This window comes from Chrysemys picta, chromosome 8 (genome assembly GCF_011386835.1).
Source record: "Chrysemys picta bellii isolate R12L10 chromosome 8, ASM1138683v2, whole genome shotgun sequence".
Lineage (NCBI taxonomy): Eukaryota > Metazoa > Chordata > Testudines > Emydidae > Chrysemys > Chrysemys picta.
Genome location: NC_088798.1, coordinates 89946992 through 89966662, shown reverse-complemented (window position 1 = coordinate 89966662; position 19671 = coordinate 89946992). Strand labels below are relative to the sequence as shown.

Sequence of the window (19671 nt, the reverse complement as noted above, 5' to 3'; positions counted from 1 at the left end):
CTCTCATTTCAGCCCAGCCTTGTCTCTGTGGTTCTTCGTCTCTTTGGAAGATTCCTTCCCCCATCCCATCATATATCCCTTAAAGAGCTGACTTAGAAGGGTCAAGTGATTCTGGATTGCTGATCCCAAGGCCATAGGAAGATTTAAATGGTTGACAGTTCACTGGTTCACATGTAATTAACTGGAACAGATCTCAGTCCTGTTCCCAGAAGCATCATAAAAGCCCATCATCACTACCAGCACCATCATTCCTGTTAGCAGCTTCAAGAGAGAGGCCTTGTGCAATACGGGCTGGCCTGCAGAGAATGAATTGCCTCTCATCCCTAAGGAGTAGAAGAAGGTCAATTCAACTCAGGCTCACAGCATGTTGGCAGAGCAGCTCTTTAGGGAAGCTTGCCCTGCCTTGTGCCAGGCCTGCTCTGTGGATAGAGGAATTAGTCCAGTCTCCAGCCGTGCCAGTCTGGCACCTTACTCTAGCATTGATATTCTCCTGGGAAAGGGGAGACTGTAGAATACTGCCTATTTTTGCTTTGCACATGTTTCACACCCAAAGTACAATTTCTGGGCATCCTGCAAGATGTGAAACAAAACAAACAGTGATTAAAACAACAGCAGAACCATCATTGCAACGAGTGACTGGACAGAAGAGAGATGCCCTACACGTAACACAACTCTATTCCTTTCGCTATTGTAACCACAATTGCAGAACAGCAGGAAAATTCTGCAAGTGTTGGCATCACTTGTGATACATTTTTCAGTGGAGAATTCATAATGCACGATCCAAAGCCGCTGCCTGACCCTGAGTGACTGTTCAACAAGCCAGCGTGTTACAGTACCCCGAAGACGTTCAGGCGGAAGACCTGGTGAAGCGATTTCCTGAAGGATCTGCAAGCCAGACCAACACTTCCTCCCCGTAGGAAATCCCTTTACATGAGAGCTGATGGGAAAGAGAGAGACACATTCTCCCCTTCCTCATTCCCATCTCCCATTTGCTCAGCTGCCAAACCTGAGCTTCAGGTTAAAGAAAATCTATAGAGCAGCATGTTTCTGAAAGCTGAGTTGCAGCCAGTAGGCAGCCGGTGTTGCTCAAGCAGCAATTACTTTATTCCTTCCAACTGTCTTCCTTCCATTCTAGCCTTCTGCCCCAGTAGTATGCAGAACATTTCCCAGCATCTTTACTTCCACCAGGTATTAAGTAAACTCCTCAGATTAAACACACTGGCTAGTTTCACAGCAGATTTTGCCTCAAGCATGTATCCTACCGAGTGACATCAAGCCTGCCCCCTTCCTCCTATAACCATACCCAATAGATAAGGAAGAGAAGCAAGGCTTCAGAGCAGGAGACCCTTACAAACCAGTGCACATTACCTCTCTCCCATTGGAGGGATATTTTGCCTTTGAAAAAATGTCAACCTGAAGTTTTGTTTCTGACGTACAGATAACAACCACGGCTTCTTAAAATGTGGCTTGTAAGAGACTATGCACAGTTGCTAAGAGTTTATTACAATACAGTCACAAGTACAGCAAAGCTACTCAGGGGAGACTGAATCGCCACCAATTCAGAATTATACACCTAGCAAGCATGCACCCATCTTCTCTCTCTGTGACAGCCCAACTAAAAGCTCACCGAGTTTGATATCTCCATCCTGGGTCAGTAGTACATTGCCGGCCTTTAAGTCACGGTGGATGATCTTTTTACTGTGGAGGTAGACAAGAGCCTCTAACATCTGGCGGCAAATCACTTGAATCTGGGGTTCCGTCAGGCCTCGATCCAACTCTGCAGAGAGACAGCAGTTAAACCAAGAGGGGATTAGAGAGGCTTCACTTGAGCAACAGATGCAGCCTGTGCCCCAGACCCTGTGCAGCAGACTGTATATGGCCACTATACATCTGTTAGGTCAGTGGGACACCAATACAAAACACTCTAGTATTGAGAAAGTTAATTCCCTAAGCTCACAGCACAATATTCCCACATGCTTTCAGAACTGGTGTACTATTGAACCCGCGGGACACACAGGGGGTCAACTGGCACGAGGAGCATCACAGATGATACACACATTTCCCTTTGAGGGAAACCTATAGATCAGTCATCCTTGGAATCCTAAAAGGGAGTCTGATTTCCCACCTTGAGGGCTGGACACAAGTACTCACCACTGGGGCACCGTGGAGAGAACAGACCTGAATTCCAATTGCAGAAGACCCCAGAATCTGCACTGGGATACGGATTTGCACACTAAGGCAAGGAGGACTGCAATCCTTGCCCCAAACAGTGAGAAGCTGGCCACAAGACAGTGTGGGCACAGGGGGAGACGTGACCTGAGCGGTGCTAGGCCTAGTCACCAGACACATGCACAATTCATATACATTTGTCGGCCCAACGGTAACTACAGCAGCCTTCTATTTCTGCAGCTCGTTGGGACGCCCAAGAAACAAAGTTATGCTCCTGTGCGCTCTCCCCCACCCATCAGGGAGATCCTCACTCTATGACCTTTATCCCAAGGCCCCATCTCAGCAAACCATCTACCTTGCAGAATGTTGAGAAGAGTCAGGCCTCCACTCCCCTCTCCCCACCCAGCCTCCTTGTGTTAATCTTCCCTCTGTGCCCAAAGTTTAGTAAAAAATGGACAATACTGGAACCTGCAGATCCGGGCAGCTGGAATAGATGTAGATGTGTTCCGGGCAGCTAGAATAGCCTATTGTACACCAAAGGAGGGGGCAGACTCAAGGACTGAAGGGAGCTTATGTTAAGTAGGACAACCATTCATTCAAAGCCAAGGAACTTAATCACAGAATCAGAGAAAAGAGGCTGGTTCAGCTGTTTTGTTCTTCTCCCTGCTTTTCCACCTCCCCCTGCCCTTCAGTAACTCAAGGCTGGAGATTTTCAGTGAGCCTCAGCTACGACCCGGGCCGAAGCAAGGCTTTCAATGCACAGCTGTTCAGGAGCGTACTATAGACAAAGTCAAAGGCAAATGTAAATGGTCATGATTTTCCCACCCCTCGTTTTCTAGACCACCTCTACTGTTAAACTCTTAGTCAGACCCTCTTGGGACTGATTTACCTACATGGGCAGCAGCCTTTCCCGATCCCCAATCACCTATTTAATATACCCCGATACTGGTAACAATGGAACTGGGAGATTATGGCAACATCACCATCCCTTGGCTAGTATGGCCAGGCCAGTCAGGTAGGATTTTGTAATACCTGTTTCCTCCCTCCCCCATTCTAAACCATATCCTCTGCAAGGCTGGCTGTCTATGAAACAGGAGATACCAGGCCTGATCAGACAGGAGTCTAGAGCCCCAAGAGACTTAGCTTCCCTAGTTTCTGTTAGATGGGTTGGAGCTCTCCTGCCCTGCTGGGACCTACCATTCAGCTGGAAAGCTCAACCATAGCAAATCCATACCACAGCCCCAGCACTGTGAGTGCAGCTTCGCAGCAGAGAGTGCATCGTCCCTTATCAACCGGGCGTCCTTGCCCCCGAACACGGATGCCAGGCTACCGTAAGATGCGGTGATTTGGACACCACAGCAGAACACTGCAGTTCTTTAGGCAAGTTTCCTGAATTAGGCACATGTTTCCGATTTGCAGACTGGGAACTGAAAGTGATGAGCCTGGGCTCAGCACACTTCCGCAGGAGAAAATAGTCAGATCTTCATGAACACTGGGGGGAAAAAACCCAGGAGAAAGTGACCAAAATTGAGGTTGTGGCCTTGTCCCACAGTCTCAAGATGAGCAGAGACCAGGAGCACTGTTCTCACTCCCCAGCAGGGGGAGCCTTTTTTTTTTTTTTTAGGGAGAGACTGTCTTCATATAGGTTTGTACAGTGCCTGGCACAATGGGGCTGACATGCCAATTGGGGCTGCTGGGTGCAACTGTGCTGCTCTAGCTGACATCAATATGCTTCGTAGCAATCAAAGGCCAGCTCCTCTCAATTGGAGGCAGGGCCCACATGTAGAAGGGAGGAGTTCAAGTGATAGCTTCATGGCATTAATGTAAGGGCTTGTCTACGCTGGCAATTAACAGCGCTGCAACTTTCTCGCTCGGGGTGTGACAAAATACCGCCCCCCTCTGAGCGCAGCAAGTTCCAGCACTATAAAGCGCCAGTGTAAACCGTGCCCCAGCGCTGGGAGCTACGCCCCTCGTGAAGGTGGTTTTTTAAGAGTTTTGGGAGAGCTCTCTCCCAGCGCTGCGCCGCGACCACACAAGGTCATTGTCAGTGTAGCACTGTCAGTGTACACTAGCCCTTAGTCTCAGTCTGCTCTAACACTAGCTGTTTCAATGGATTACTGATGCCAGGGGTGGAAGGAGACTTGGAGAGACTCAATGTCAATGACACCCAGATTAATAGCTAAACCCCTTTTTCTTTTACTGGAGGGCTTTCCTCAGGAGCATACAAGTGACACGATATCAGTGTGCTGTATAAATGGGGTCCCAAACAGACCTCCTCAGGCAGAAAGTATTATAGGCACCCATCCCCCTAAAAATCACCCCCACCCCACTGCTTGCCAACACTGAGCAATCTATAGACCATGCAGCAGACTGACACAAGTAGCGCAGAAGATGCCCAGAGGTTGCCACAATAAACCTAGCCAACACGCAGATTATGGAGGACAGGCAGAGGCTCCATAGTTAAGGCTGCAGCAGGATTTCTATTTAGTTACACAGAAAAACACGACCCACCACCCTAAAAAAGCCATGCAAGAAGCCACACCCTGGGAGGGTAGTGGAGGATGTCACGTCTGCTGCTAAGGAGCACAGGAACATTACATGAGGAGGAGAGGGCTGCCCCACAGTCCTTTCTCTGTCTCCGACATGTCCCTAGCCAAAGTAAGAATATTGATTTGTGGCACTTACCTAGCATGACAGCATCCACTGCCCCACCAGGGCAAAACTCAATCATGATCTAGCAAAACAAAGAGATAGGGGTTAAAATCCGTTATAAACAGAGATCTGAAACCTGTATTTCTGAGTACAGCCCACGTGACAGGGAAAAGGGAGCAAAAGGGCTTGTGTTGGAGTCAAACCTACTTCCCCCTCCCCACTCAAACAAGGCTAGCTCGTGGGAACCCTCTGCACTGTTCAGATTTATTCACCATTCTTGCAGCAGCAGCAGAGACACTCAGTGGTTTTTGTTAGCCAGAGTTTTATTCCTGATGCTACAAAACCACAAGTTCTACATGTGCCATGTTCTCCCTGGAGTGAGAGATCTTGCAGGCAATCATGGGACAGAATCCACATGGCACTCTGTTATTCCCAACAGAAAGGGCGTGCACACGCAGAGCGCATCTCTCCGAGAGCTTCCCTGAGGTTCCAACGGCCCACAATCTGAGGAAGCAGGACAGAGCTTTACTTGGCTACAGTGACGGAAGTTTGGTTTTCTTATTACGCTGACACGCACGTGAATCAAAGCCAGCCTAGACCCTCATACCTGGAGGCCCATCTGGAGCAGCTTTAAGGTTTCAGCTCCGTCTTCATGTTTGTTTACAGCTTTTGATGGCCACTGGGAGCAGGGGCTGTTCCAGGGCTGTGGACTTGCCAACAGGATGAGATAGCTGTCATACCAGAGAGCTGACGTGGCTGGAATTACTATGTCACTTTTTTTTAAAAGGGGCTTTTTTACGTTTGGTTTTGATTGCTCCATAGTTAGCAGCCTTTTTCTGATTTTATAAGTGATTTGAGGAAAAACATCTCAGCACAGAGCTGTAGTCAACTGCCAGATCTTTGTTACCTCCACCTTGGAGGATTTACTACGTATCTGCTGGTATCCCAGCATCCTCCTGCACCATCACCACCACCCTTCAAGGCCGAGTCCCAGAAAGTTAGGTTGACCCAACTACGTCACTCAAGGATGTGAAAAATTCACACCCTTGAGAGATGTAGTTAAGCCGACCTAAGCCCTTATGTAGACAGCACTAGGTCGCTGGAATAATTCTTTCCTCAAACTAGCTACTTCCTCTTGGAGAGGTGGATTTACTACAGCAATGGAAGAACCCTTTCTGTCTAGTACAGACATAGCCACAGTGACTAACCTTCTGGCATCCCCTCACCCAGTGTTGCTTCCTAATCTGTTGGTATGATCACTGCTGAAGAGTCGGGCCCTGCACCAAGAGCCCAGTGGTGTGAGAGACAAGACAAATCTCCCACATGTGGTACAAAGCTGCAGCCACCAGGCTAGCCCTCCTTGCTGTGCTGCTGCTCACGCAGCTGCCAAGATGCTACTTGCGGAAAGTGCCAGCAGAAGCCATGTGGATACCATATTTCCATGCAGAAAGCTAAGAGGCTTTCCAAATTGACTGGCAAATGCTAATACGACTGCAGCCTGGCTAGTGATTTACTCCTCGCTCAAGAACAAAAGCCTCTACTAAGCAGGATTAGGCACTATAATGGATTAGTGCCGTTTGAGATTACGCCTCAGCGGGCTGCAGTGCTAGATGATCACACAACTGTGCCCTTCAGGAGATCCCAAGCAAAGAGGCTGCAGCACTGGAGCCTCAGAACCGCTTTGCTGTATGTTAGAGAGGGATCTCATCCAGGTTGGTGGGTCCAAAGTTGGGCCACCCAAGCCCTCCAGTACTGGTCTGCAGACTGCCTGGGTTTCCACCCCCTGCCTCCCACCCCCATCCATCTCAGCGAGAATGCTTCCAACGCCTTACTTCGAAAAGAGCAGCTCCCCGCCAACAGCCCAACAACCAGAGCGTGCATTACGGGACAGAAGTGGGCTCAGATAAGCAAAGAGTCCGTTTTCAAAAACTTTCAGGGGCTGAGATAAGGGTACGGAAAGATACCTTGCACTATAAAACCACCCTGACGGTGTCTCTTTTCATGCCCCAGTACCATACAGGACAACGTGCAGAGAGGTTAAAGGCCAGGGTTTACTTTTGAGGACAATAACCAAATAAACTAAGCCCCCTTTTAGATAGGGCTACTGAGGACAGAGCTGACTGAACTGCAGCTCCGTGTGGAGCCAGGCATTTCACAGAGGTAGTACTAATCCACACCGCTTTGAGGAAGGACACTCTTATGGTTAAAAAGCACAGGACTACGACTCAGGAGATTTGGGTTTAATTCCCAGCTTTCCAACTGACTCACTGTGCAACTTTGGCCAAGTCACATCCCACTCAGTTTGCCTCAGATTGCACAGGTGTGCAATGGAAATAATGCTTCCCTGTTTCCAAGACAGCATGAGGCATCATTCATTAGTCTCTACAATGCTTTGAGCTCCTCAGACTGAAGGTGCTATAGAATATAAGAACAGCCGTACTGGGTCAGACCAAAGATCCATCTAGCCCAGTATCCTGTCTTCCAACAGTGACCAACGCCAGGTGCCCCAGAGGGAATGAACAGAACAGGTAATCATCAAGTGAGCCATCCGGTTTCCCAGTCCCAGCTTCTGGCAAATACTTGATAGAGGCAGATAATAGCAACATAACAGATAGCCATTGATGGACCTATGCTCCATGAACTTATCTAGTTCTTTTTTGAACCCTGTTACAGTCTTGGCCTTCACAACATCCTCTGGCAAGGAGTTCCACAGGTTGACTGTGCGTTGTGTGAAGAAATACTTTCATTTGTTTGTTTTAAATCTGCTGCCTATTAATTTCATTTGATGACCCCTAGTCCTTGTGTTATGAGAAGGAGTAAAGAACACTTCCTTATTCACTTTCTCCACACCAGTCATGATTTTATAGACCTCTACCATATTCCCCCCCCTTAGTTGTCTCTTTTCCAAACTGAAAAGTCCCAGTTTTATTAATCTCTTCTCATACGGAAGCTGTTCCATATCTCTAATAATTTTTGTTGCCCTTTTTTGCCCTATAGTAGGGCAATGTACTACTTTGTGTCCCTTACAATCACTGTACAGAGAGCCAGCTGGCACTCCGGAATCAGCGAGGAAATTGCTCTGGACAGGGTTGAGAGATCCAAGGCAGATGCGACAGCACTAGGCAAAGGCATCTTCACCTGTAGAGCTGCGAGAAATGAGGCAGAGGTGAAGACTGGGAGAGCACTTTGAAGAGGCTGAGGAGTAGGTGGACATAAGGTGAATCGATGGAACAAGCCCAGAGAGTTTGAAAACCAGGAGAACAATTTGGAATGTGAGTCACGGAACTCACAGGAGGTGAAGGAGCTGGGACAATATGCCCCACATGCTAGCATGAGAGAGGGGTGCAGTCATGGCACTACCTAGATTGATGTTAAAAACTGGAGCGTCCCCAGTAGAGTCAAAATGCAGGGATTGCTCTACTGACACTGTTTCCCTGCCCCACCTCCCCACGTGGTTCATTAGATCCATATCCCAACCCAAGTGAGACTGGGGCTGCCTCCCTTAAACCAGTTACTTTAAGTGGCATTCTCCACCCCATCCATTAGAACAAGTGGATGCAGCTCCATGCATCTGCAAGCCAAGCGTTCACACGGGATTCCCCTGCTACGCACAACTGCCAGCGAGGGGAAACTGCCAAAGGGGAAAAAGCACTTCCTCTGGATGGAGCATTAGAGGGCAAAACAATCCAGAATGATGGGGACTGGCATGGAGTTTTGTAGCAGTGGCACGTTCAGTCTCATAATGGGGAAGGATAAGATGCTACGGCTATTGAAAAATGAAAATCCCCCTCTGCTCTTTCCGGGAGCAGCAGTGTCAGAGCAGTACCATCGAAAAGGGATTGGACTCCCTTCATTCCTACAGCTCAGCACCACTTACATTGCTTTCATGAAGAAGGCCCAACCAGAAGCTGCCAGTTGTTGCTTGTACTACCAGGCAGCACACCTGGGTTCAGTCCTTGGACCTACCTTCGACCCGGGGTTCAAACCTCGAGCTCAGCCCAGGAGCTCGAGGTCAGTCAGTCCTACATGGGCTTTGTATAAGGGTCAGTTCAGACTCTCAGTGAGCAGCCATCAACATGCTTCCTGCGCTGTGCCAGAAGGTTCCAGCCACATGCAAGTCCCTCCAGGTCCTGTTCTGGGAGCATCCATGTTTACTTTTGTAATCTGAATTCTTTGAAGCTGTAAATGGCAGGGGGCAGAGCCCCAAGAAGAGATGGGAACTCGAAGTCCAGCCCTGAGGCACTTCACCTGTAAGCAGTTCCATTGACTTCAATGGGCAGAGCAAGTTCTGAGCACCTCACGGTCAGCCACTTAAGGTATGTCTACACAGCAACTAGACACCCGCTGCTGACCTGTGCCAGCCGACCCTGGCTATAGGCCCCTGCAGGGTGGAAGGATCCCAGAGCCTGGGCTCCAGCTCCAAGCCAACCCAAACATCTACACAGCAATAAAACAGCCCCACAGCCCGAGCTCCACCGGGCCAGCCCCAGGTTTTTCTTTGCTGTGTAGACATACCCTTAGACACCCAGATGTTAAACTGGTTGCCAGACCACCCTCCCGCTGGGTTACACCTCCTGCTGAAGCTTTTAAGGTCAAAATACTCTAAAGCATCCTCCCTCCAATGCAGTCACTCTTGAAAGAGAGTGGAGTGCCACAGAGCCAGTCAGCTGACACAGGAGGGAAGCATCATGTGCAGGGTTCTTGTGCAACAGGAGCAGGGCCGGCTTTAGGCCAATGCCACCAATTCCCCCGAATCGGGCCCCGCGCCTAAGAGGGCCCCGCACCCAGTGGCAGGGCCGCCCAGAGTGGGGGGCAAGTGGCAGAGAATCCCTTCCCTGGCTAGAGGCGCCTTTTTAATTTTTACTCACCCAGCGGTGCTCCAGGACTTTGGTGGCACTTTGGTGGCAGGTCCTTCAGTGCCGCCAAAGACCCGGAGCGAGTGAAGGAACCGCCACCAAAGTCTAGGAGCGCCGCCTGGTGAGTACAAGCCCCACATGGGTTTTTTTTACGGGGTTTTTTTTTTTTTAGTCATCCCTGTGGGGGCCCTGTCAAAACTGTTCGAATCGGGCCCCACACTTCCTAAAGCCGGCCCTGAACAGGAGCCTGTGTCACTCCAGCTCCCCAAAGTTCCCTGGGAATGGACACTTGTGTTCCCCAGCACAGCGAATGGAGGTTGTTCTATAGGTTTGGCCTGGAGAGAGATTACGAGTTTGTATGGGGAAGGGAGGGAGCGACGAACCCAGCTTTGTTTGGATCAATATTTGGTGTGTTTGACCTTTGCAAAACCTCATTTTGGTTTACAGTATGAGAAGGGGAGAAGGCAGAGAAAGCCAGGGAAGTTAATACATCTGAAACACAGGCTGAGCACAGAGAAAGGGGAGTGTGGGGGGTGGGAGGGAGAGGGGGAAGAGAGGCGGGGAGGAAGAGAACCAGACAATGGGAATCTGGAAGGTTAAAAAAAAATGCATTTTCAACTAGGCCGGAGATGCTAATGAATAACTAAGGGTTGGGGCTGGTTGGTCTAAACATCTAGAAAGCATTTGTGCTCCTTTCAGCCCTGAAATCTGAGTTTAAACAGTCCAACTCTCACAGTCCCAAATGCATGGAGTCCAATGACCTGAGTTCATCTTTTAGCGCTAGATGCACTATCCCATACATTTGTCCCACAGAATGCAGTGCTGCAAAGCGTGTGCGCTCTCTCTCTCTCTCTCTCTCTCTCTCTCCCCCCCCCCTCTCTCTCAGGAGCAGCCTGACACAAAATACAAACCCAGGCATCATTACTATCAAACTGAAGCCACATCGAAAGCCAGTCCTGGATGTCAGCAGCAACTATGATTCTTGAACTTGAAGCCATGAAATGAGAGAGGGTTGAGGAAGGTGGCAAAAAAGCAGGATTTGGACATTACATAGACAGGATTTAAAGCACAAAGGTTAATGATCTCTCAGTCATTCACATGCCACAGGGCAGGCACTCTGGTAGTCTGGTTTAAATGAGGTTCTGGGCAAGTTAAGACAATCGTAAAAAGAATTGTTGACAAGAGTCCATGTTTCTGCACACTGATTATACCTGTAACTCATTACAAGACTTTGGCTACAGATTAACCCTTTACTCAGTCCTATTTTTACCTGTTTCGATAAGCTAGCTAACTGTACTGTCTTTTCTGTCAATGTCACCCTGCAAATCACAAGTAGCCTGGTACCACCTCATTCCATGAACGATGCCAATGTTAATACCCTGTTTGCTCCCATTTCCTCCTCCCTGCCCTGTGCTATGCTGACCTGTCTGGATATCGTGCCCTCCCCATGACACATCCCGCCCCTTAACTCTCCCCAGTCCCTTAAACAAACAAACAAACCCTCACTTCTTCCCATAGAGAAGAGTTTAATAATTCAAAAGGTGGGGGGGAGGGAGAGAAGAAAAATCCACTGCCTATTCATCCTGCCCTCTGGCTTCCCTCAGGCATCTTTCAGAGTGCAAGCTCTTTAGGACAGGGACTGTGCATGCTGTATGGTACAAAGCACATGCCTGGCACTTAACCCTTCAGCCACAGGGCACAGCGGCATTGCAAAAGGCATGCTACACCAGGATTCTAGCCACTCCCTAAGCAAAAGCCTACAGGTTTCGTACAGACTGCAAACCAAAGATCAGCATGCACTGTCCAGTCACCTGCAGCCCTAACGGTGTCTTGCAGAAGCCAACCGGTGAAGGCAGCACGTTATTCGATAGCAGTAGCCCACGAAAGCTTATGTTCAAATAAATTTGTTAGTCTCTAAGGTGCCACAAGTACTCCTGTTCTTTTTGCGGATACAGACTAACACGGCTGCCGCTACTCTGAAGCCACTCAATATTTATAATCCTTGGCAAGCACAGGCTCCAGTGCTGCTAGGATGCAGATTGCACAGCCTTCTCAGGAAGCTACCTCCTAAAACTACAAAGGTTGTTTTGGAGATGTGGCTAGCCAGCACAGCCCCCTTCCCCCTCAGATCAGGAGTCTCACATTCAACAGTAGAGCCAACAAAGTCTGGGCTGGCTTTCTTATGAGCAGTTAGGAGAGGGGCTTTGGCAAACATCCTGTTTATAATAATTTTTTCAATGCAACAAGTTCCTTAGCAAAGCCTGCTGAGCCCATCCACGGGTCTGAGCTCCAGAAGAGGAAATTTAGCCTCAACAATAGCTTTTTCCCCCTCCTCACTCAAATTGTTAAAGCAGTCACAAATCTCCGGGGTTACACTCTTCAGTCTTTGGTTAACACTTTGTGTGCTGTAAGTGCAGCAGCACCCAACTACATGCTGGGCTTGTATTCGTTTTCATCACAGAGGGACCCAAGAGACAAAAGAGACTGCTGACCACATACTGTTAATGCCACCAGAAATCGCAAGGACCACTGATACAACAGAGGGTCTAGAGAGATCTCTTTACTGAAAGTGCAACAAGCAATCTCTTGTCTAGCCCTGGCACTAGATACTATGATGGGGGCTTTACCCCCACCACCTTTGCCCCCAAATTACTTACACACACTCGCGCAGCAAGGAGAGTATTTCAGACTCTTGTAGCCACTACAGATGTTGATAGGTTGCGGCCAACTGCACAGACCTGAGCAGGATGTTGTAATGAGATACCCCCAATGCTGATCTAGTTTTCAGTTTAATGGGAAGTCCTGAGCTGCACCAAAGGGGTTAATTTTGTCCCCCAGAATCAAGCACATGGGCACAACCCACCTTTTTATGATCATAAGGGAGACTAGACTCAACAGAATCTTGCAACAATAGTTGGGCATCTTTTATGTGGGAGATCTGATCACTGTTGCATGTTGGTGCCAGGCAAGAGCCCTCCCACGCCCTCTCCTGTGCACTCGGAAAGCTCCAGCGAAGCAGCAGGAAGCGGATTTTAAGAGAGTTCAAAGAATCCACACTCCTTCCAAGTTTTTTCAAACCGCCGCAGAGCACCTGTCCCTCCCCTGGCTATTTGCGCAGCCAGCCAGCAGCTGTATTTATGCAGAAAGGGCCACAGGAGGGACACGCATTTCCCATATGGTAAGTGTGAAGCTCAGCACACACACAGACACACACACACACACACAAAAGTGCACATTTAATGTCAGGAGTGCTTCTGACTCAATGATTATAGAGCTCGTGCTGTGTTACCAATTTGCTCCTGCGCAGAAAAAGTAATTCTCTCAGTATGTAAAGAAGGAATGGTGCATTGGACCCCCTGGGCTTTCACTCCAGTTACAGCCCGATAAGGACTCTTCAGATTTGGTAAAAAAGAAGCCAGAACAATCCTCATTCCCCAAGCCCACAATAAGTGAACACACCCAGTTTTCCAGCAAAGCTGATGAGCACACAAAACCCAGTAACTTGCCCGTACTCGCACATTTCCAGGAGCTACTCAAATTTTTAATACAGGGCCTCTGGCTCCTAGGGGTTTGCTGAAGTCACTCAAGTGCTCTGAAAAAATAAAAACTCAAATAGGACAAGTGTCGCTTTTTGCATTTACCGCTGCTTCTGCTAGAAGCTACAGTTCATTGGTGCCCTGCCACAAAAACATTTGAGAAATGTTCTGCTCCCATCAAGTCACACTTAAGGACAAGCACTCCCCAAAACAATGTCACAGCTAAGAACGAAGAGTAAACTGTGTTTTTTCTCACCCACCAGCCACTGTGTTTGCCCATGCAGAATGGGTGTGGAACAAATTTGATGGAAGAAGTTGGGGGAGGAGAGGAAGCCTGCTAAAGGGTTTACAATGAAGAGACCCAAACCTGCAAGTCATCAGATTCTTGCATGGTTTCTGGTTTCAGATGAACTTCCTTTCTCTTTCAGGGAGCTCTCTTGTTTGCCCCTTCCATCATCCAACAGAGTAGGAAGTACATTTCTTTATAAATGGCTTCAATCTTCCTGTAGCAAGTTTAGGGAGCTCATTCCACACAAGCAGAACTGTTTTTTCTAGGGTGTGTTTAAACTCAGGTTACTAAGGTATGTAGCTGCTCTCTTTTTAAAAAAGTTTGCATTTATTTGGTCTATACACTAAGCTCGCATGGTGAGGAGCAGCTGATGTCTCTGAACTATCACTAGTTGTTGTAATTAAAGTTGGATTAAATGAGTCAGCTGACACAGGCGGGAAGTGTCATCTGGGGGGGTTCTTGTGCAACAAGAGCCTGTCGTCACTCCAGCTGCCCAAAGTTCCCTGGGAATGGACACTTGTGTTCCCCAGCACAGGGAGTGGAGATTGCTCGATAGGTTTGGCCTGGAGAGAGATTAAGAGTTTGTATGGGGAAGGGGGGAGCGACAAACCCAGCTTTGTTTGGATCAATAAATTAAGCCTCTAAATTAAGCCCTCTTCTTGACCAGCTAAGAGGCATGAAGGGTCACATAAGCCTATGGACTGAGCACCCCTGTGGTCTCAGGAGGGACATCTCCAGGTCAAGGATGAGCCGTGGTGGTCATTCAAGACCAAGTGGGGAGCCCAGAGTCAATAGAACAGTTTCTGCCCACCTACGATGCTGCAGAGATGTTATCTTTGTGGCTGAACATTAAGCAGACTATTGCTTCTTAACAGCAACGCTGCTCTGGAGTGTCAAGGCTGCTATTAGATGGTACAAACTGTGCTAGGCAAATTGACAGCAGTGTTTAAAAGCTCCAGGTCATCTCCCTTCATTGAAACATTTATTACTGAGCAGTTCACAACTCCTGGGTGCTGGATTGTGTACACCCCCCCCCCCCAGGCATGTATTCTCCTCGACCCCAGCCACATGGGCTGAACAGCAGTAACTTCCTCTTCAGAACTGTGCTGAGGTTTTTAACCTTTACCGCTAGCAGCGGGTGCTTTTCGCACAATTCGACTACAACAAAAACAATAAGCAGTAGCATCCTGCAGCTGTGTGCGCTAGGTGGAGCAGGGTTTGAAGCAGGAGAAGTCTGTGTTTCCGTGCCACAACCACCCTTTAGTGTGGCACTCCCACACTCTTTGCTATACTACTGCAAGGCCTATGTGGGAAGCTTACGATCTCCCCATCACAAGCTGAAAGTGCTCTGGGCACATCCCTTCACATTAGTCCTGTGACACTATCAAACTCATTTATCTGGAAGGCTAGAAAGTGCCAGCATTCCAAGGGTTAATTTCTAGGGAAAGGGGAAACCACTTGATGGTGTGTGTGTGTGTGGGGGGGGGCCCCCCCGCAGGAAATGTGACAGTGCAGTGCAGAGAATCATCTGGTGCTGCTGGCTGCAGATTCACTACCCGGTATAGAATGTTTACAGCCTTATAAGTAAACACACTGATGCGGTCTTTGGTGGTGATGGGTGAGATGTGAGGCCCATGTTTTTTGTCCCATTTACAAGCTCCTGCTGTTAAAGCTAGGTACTGCCCAATCTGCTGCAGTATGTGCTTCATTTACACCTATACAGAAATTAGATTAAACTAATCATATACTTTCCACCTTCTCCCTTCCTATGAATTCCCATTAAGCCTGCACCTAACTCACTACCAGTGGCTAGTTATGTCTTGTTTTTAGGTTAGTTCCCACATCAGTTTCCCCTCTCCCACCCCAACCTGGCCCAGTGTTAACATTTTTCATGCTGGAGCAGCCATCCTTTAAAGAAACCATGTTGCCACTGCAGATCTGGACTAAAAAACAAAAGGAAACCGAGTCGTGGGAATGGTGAACGGCAGGGGAGAGGAAGAGATATACTCGTAATGACAAAGCCACTGTGTGCCTATATATGTGCGATCATGAACTCCCAGCTCAGCATTTGTATCTCGGCCTGGAAGGCATTCACCCATATTTCCTGTTGTGCCTCGAAAAGCAGCAACCATTGATGTTTACAGCCAGATGGAGTGATCCATCTGTTTGAGCAGCAACAATCCTGGCAGGTGTGTGTGGGGGGGGGGGGGGGGGGAAGGAAGGAGGGGGGAGATAAAGAGATCTATTTCTCCAGCCTTACACCCCCTTACCAAGTCTGCTTGAAACCACAAGACTGTTTAATTACAGGCCGGGGCAGTATTTCTACAACAGTGTAGCTGCCACCTCGGCCCAGAAGAGGATTCCATCTCCTCTCTCCCTTTCCAAAGTTATCCCTATAAATTCAATATTTTCAAGGAGGCCTCTGCCTACGGCAGGAAGGCCAAAATTCTCCCATGTGCTGAATGAGCAACCCATTCACCCCTCAGATCAGGGCTCTACTCTCAGTGACCTGCATTACCAAGCAGGCTGCTGCATTCTGAACCAACCAGAGACTTTTCAGATTCAGTGTCTGCATTCCTAGGTACCAGGCATTGCAATAACTACTCGTTACCAGCAGTTTCAGTTTTTCCATGTTTAGAAGCATAGTTGCCACAAGAAAAGTGGCCACGCAGCAGCAGAGAGGAGAAGATAATTCTCGCCTGCATACAGGGCCGGCTCCAAGCACCAGTGCAGGAAGCAGGTGCTTGGGGCGGCCAATGGAAAGGGGCAGCACATCTGGGTCTTCGGCGGCAATTCAGCAGCGGGTCCCTTGGTCCCTCTCGGAGGGAAGGATCGGCCGCTGAATTGCCACCGAAGAATGAAGCGGCACGGTAGAGCTGCCACCGAAGTACTGCCGATCGTGACTATCCTTTTTTTTTTTTTCCTTCGCTGGTTGGGGCGGCAAAAAAGCTGGAGCCGGCCCTGCCTGCACAGTTCACTGAAGTAGAGCTGATTTGAAGAGGGGAGGGGGAAGGAGCAGGACAGAGTCAGGAGCACATGGTACTGAGGTGCGTTAGTAGCAAAACGTGTTCAGTTTTGTAGATCTCAACAAGAGCTGAGGTTTCCTGGCAGATAATCACACCCACTTACTGGAAAAGCAGAAGCAACACAGCAAATAGCAGCAAGCCCTGTGATTCACAGACTTCTATTATACAGTGCTGAGTTAGTCAAGCCTGAATAAGGAATCCCGATTCAGCACATATGCTTTACAACGGGACAAAAAGGTAGACGGGGTTCTCTCGGGAGTCCAAGATAAGGGGGCCCAGACTACCTCAAAAGCTTCTGGTGTCACAGGGGAGAACAGATAATTGAGCCCTAAATTAGAGAGATCATGGTGGGGGAAATCAGGAAAATGGTCAACAGGGATTTCCACCTACTAAATAAAAAAAGCCTTTTGGATTCCACTAAACGTCAGGAATGACGCTGACAGAACATCCTCTTCCTGTTCTGTTGCTCAGGAGAGATTCTTCCCGTGAACAAATTCAGAAAAGTGGGGCCATGGAGCTCTGCTTTCAAGCGTTGAGATACAAAGTACAATTCTGCTCGGAAAAGCAACTTCCTGGGTGCATGTCAGCATCCTCTGGCAACATCAGCCACTAACATTTTCACCCCTTTACACTCATTAGCAAGGCAGAGCCAGCAACACTGAGTGAGAACGGGATTCCCCTCCTCGTGTACATCAAGCTGATTAACACAATTTAGTAAACAATTATACCCAGGCAGCCCACTGAAAGCACAGAGTCCTCAGTAATGTCTGTAATCCCTTATCACAGTAATGATATTGTGGAAGGAAAAAACCCAGCTTGATTCTCAGAGTCCAGGCTGCATTTGCAGGGTTGGCAGTGAGAACATTTCCACTTACAAAAACTGAGAACATGTTCTGAAAAACAAGAGACAAGAAACTCCACAAGACCAATGTTATGTGGCGTCACTTTTCTGACTGCAACCTCTAAGCCACATGAGGGCAGGGTCTGCTTTAATGGTAAAGAGACAGTCCACGCCCTCCTTCCACTGTAAGGAGATGGAAAGCAGGAGGGCTAATATACTGGGGAAAACACTCTTAAGAAGTGTCAGTTTGCGTGAAAACCACCAGTCATGTTCTGTTGATGAAATTTCAACAGCGCACTTGCATTAGGTAACACCCGGTTGGTTGCCTTGGTAATAATCATCCCCATCATTGGTGAAGTCTTTCCATTTTCATTTCTAACAACCCAGTTCCTCTAACCGATTGCATCATCTGTGATTAACAGAAAGTCACCCCGCTAGCTTCAAAGAAAGAAAGAAAGAAAGAAAGAAAGAAAAGCAAGTTCAGGATGATAAAATCCATTCAATCCCTTTAAACAAGTCCCCATCTATATCTCAAAAGGGGACTGGAGCTCTTTGGCACTGCAGTTAAACTGCGGAGAAAGAGAAAGCAAGTGCAAAAGATTTCAGCTGCAAACCTGGCACCACCCTTCCTCTGTTAAAAAGAGCCATGGCCTTTGGTCCATTCTTTCTCCCCTCCGCCCAGTCACCCTGCAATGCAAACATTTCAGACCAGTGTCCCTGACATACTCTGGGTGCAGCACGTATTCCCCTCCCACTCTCCCCAGCTATACATGAAGCTGGAGGAATTCACCTTTAGAACAGTATCCTCTCTGTGAACTATCCCAACCCACTGAAAACATTTCCTGCTTTAGGTGCAGGATAGAATCTCCCTTCGTAGCACCCAGCCCAGGAAAGGATCATGTTTCCTGGCAAGCTCTTTACACAGAAAATGCTGGCATCCTTTCACCACTTTAACAAAGTGACTCTTGAGGTATTCGTGTTGGCAGAGGCGGAAGGTGTGGTTCAGAGGCAGACCAGTCTCCAGCAGGCTGCTCCCCGAGGGGACATAGTACTAACTCTCCCCTCTAGACTATGCACAGACACAAATTAGCAACTTTCCTTAACCCATCCATGATGCTCTTTCAACATCCATTGGCAGAGGCTGGGAGGCACTTGAGTGATGGGAAACAGGTTGGTCTCCAATCAAGGAGAGTCAGGCCATCTCTAGGACACTCTGGACTTGAATGAACAGATTAAATATACACAACATTTTAGGGAAGTTTCTTCCTGTGGATTTGTGGTTTTGATGCCAGAACAGGATAAGCAATGTAAAAAAATCCACCATCCACAAAGAGGAAAGAGAACAGTCTTACTGGGTTGGTAAACTTATTTTATTTTATTTTAGCACACCAGGTTTAACTAAGACTCAAAAGTGGCTGCAACAATCCTGGGAGAATCCACAGTTACTTTGCACCCCAAGAAAGCAAGGTCTGCGGAGAACAGAAGGGTGAAAAGCATAGACAGCACTTCACGTATTTGTATTACGGTAGCATTAAAGGCCTCAACCCAGATCAGGGCCATATTATCCTAGGTCGTGTACAAAATGCAGAAAGGGACATTCACTGCCCCAGAGCTCACAGTCTAAACCAGGAATGGCCAAACTCACGGATCCTCCAAGCCGCATACAATAATCTTCAAAAGTTTGAGAGCCGGCGCGCCTGCCAGGGCTCAATGCTCCCGCTTTGCGGCAGGGTGGTGGGGCTAGAGGCGGAAGTGGTGGGGCTAGGGGTTGAAGTCCCTAGACCTCCCTCCCTGTTGGGCAGAGGCCCCTACCTCCACCATCCCACTGCAGGGCAGAAGCCCCGAGCTGTCCCCAGTCTGGTAGGCGGAGAATGGGGGAGATGCGGGGGCTCCATGGGCCACACTAACTGCAAAAGAGCCACATGCCGCTCGGGAGCTGCGGCTTGGCCACCCCTGTCTAAACAGATGAGACAAAACACAAGACGAGGAGGAAACAGAAAAACAGGGACTTGCCCAAGGCCACTCAGCAGATTGTTGGCAGACCTGGAAACAGAATCCTGGGCTCCTAAGATCTAGCCTAGTGCCCTACCCATGGGACCACACTGCTTCTTCCAAGCTTGTACATCAAGGTAGGTGAAGACCAGCTCTGTTCATTGGAGCTGCTGTACTGCTGCAATGTGCTTCTTCCGTTCCCATTGCTGAACATCCCTGTAGGACTTTGACAGCAAGCTACTTCCGTAAGGCAGACTCCCTAGTATTGACCTGGGCTACAGCCTGAACATTACAGTCCAGCTGAAGATTA

General features: G+C 48.5%; 1 protein-coding gene across 3 annotated transcripts in view; it reads right to left on the bottom strand.

The window, feature by feature from the left end:
• STK10 (serine/threonine kinase 10) overlaps positions 1–19671 on the bottom strand; it is an 82864-nt gene that overhangs the window by 27365 nt on the left and 35828 nt on the right. Inside the window, exons 1-3 of one of the 3 annotated variants that reach the window (XM_008179536.4) lie at positions 5429–5510; positions 4855–4903; positions 1628–1777 (exon numbers count right to left, since the gene is read on the bottom strand). In XM_008179536.4, coding sequence (XP_008177758.2) covers positions 1628–1777; positions 4855–4903; positions 5429–5440 — 211 coding nt within the window. In that variant the 5' untranslated portion in view covers positions 5441–5510. Of the gene's footprint in view, positions 1–1627; positions 1778–4854; positions 4904–5428; positions 5511–19671 lie in introns of those variants that run through there. The other 2 variants (XM_005298050.5, XM_065555897.1) reach the window with 2 other exon arrangements.